At 42.9% G+C, this 1258-nt stretch overlaps 1 protein-coding gene across 1 annotated transcript; it reads left to right on the top strand.

Moving 5' to 3' along the window:
• The first annotated feature begins 246 nt into the window (after positions 1-246).
• On the top strand, positions 247-1030 carry LOC138906486 (uncharacterized). Its single transcript, XM_070195390.1, has 2 exons — positions 247-704; positions 811-1030. Exons 1-2 carry the CDS (start codon positions 247-249, stop codon positions 1028-1030), a joined length of 678 nt encoding a protein of 225 aa, XP_070051491.1.
• Positions 1031-1258: the final 228 nt, after the last annotated feature.

Here is a 1258-nt window from a genome sequence, read left to right as displayed (position 1 = left end):
AAGGGTGGGAACAACACGGTACATGCCATGGTCGTAACCACAGGGAGTGGAAAAGGTGGGGAGGCAACAACCTCAAACCAAAGAAGAATTGTGGATGATGATGTAGTGATTCAAGAAGATGAAATTCCAAGCAATGTGGTTCAAGCTTACGAAGAAGTGAGAATTGATATTGATGAAAATGTGGAGGAGACTCAAGAAGAAGTGAACCCGTCTACGGAACACGTGATTGACATACCAGAACCGGTAATGCCAAAGGCCAAGGCACCAATGCCAAGGCCTCCTCCTCCATACCCTCAAAGGATTGCCAAGAAAAATATCGAGTACCAATTTAAGAAGTTTATTAACATAATGAAGAGCTTATCCATTAATGTGCCATTGGTTGAGGCATTGGAAAAAATGCCCGGCTACGCAAAGTTCATGATGGATTTGGTGACAAAGAAAAGATCAATAAATTGTGAGACTATCAAGATGACACATCAAGTGAGTGCTATTGTGCGCTCAATGGCTCTGAAATTGGAAGATCCTGGTGCTTTCACAATCCCTTGCACTATTGGGAGCGCTAACTTTGCCAAAGCTCTATGTGATCTAGGGGCGAGTATCAACTTTGATTCTCTACTCGGTGTTCAAAACTTTGGGAATTGGGCAACTAAGACCCACATCTATGAGGTTATAAATGGAGGATCGTACTATGAAGAGACCATTGGGTATTATTGATGATGTGTTGGTTCGTGTTGATAAGTTCATCCTCCCAACAGACTTTGTGATTCTTGATTGCGAAGTGGACTATGAGGTGCCTATTATCTTGGGTAGACCTTTCCTTACTACGGGGAAGGCTTTTGTTAATGTGGAAGCTGGTGAGCTCACCTTCCGGGTGGGTGATGACAAGGTGGTTTTCCATGTATGCAAATGTATGAGGAAACCGAATAGCAATGCAGTTTGTTCTTTTGTGGACTTAGTGACCGAGGAGATTGTTGATGATTCTAGTGCCATGATGAATGTTGATGATACTTTTGGAGGCCATATTGCTTAATCATGATGATGATGAGAAGGAAGGCTATGTGGAACGTGTAAATGCATTGTAAGGAATGGGGTCGTACACTTATGAACCTCGAAAATTATCCTTAGATCTTGAGAACCGGAAGACTCCTCCAACAAAGCCCTCAATCGAGGACCCTCCCACTTTGGAGTTAAAGCCATTGCCTCTACATCTCAGGTATGAATTCCTTGGGCCATGTTCTACTTTACCGGTTATTCTCTT

The sequence above is a fragment of the Nicotiana tomentosiformis genome, chromosome 1 (genome assembly GCF_000390325.3).
Source record: "Nicotiana tomentosiformis chromosome 1, ASM39032v3, whole genome shotgun sequence".
Classification (NCBI taxonomy): Eukaryota; Viridiplantae; Streptophyta; class Magnoliopsida; order Solanales; family Solanaceae; genus Nicotiana; species Nicotiana tomentosiformis.
Note: the sequence above shows the minus strand (reverse complement) of the source record. Positions and strands in the feature narration are given on the sequence as shown.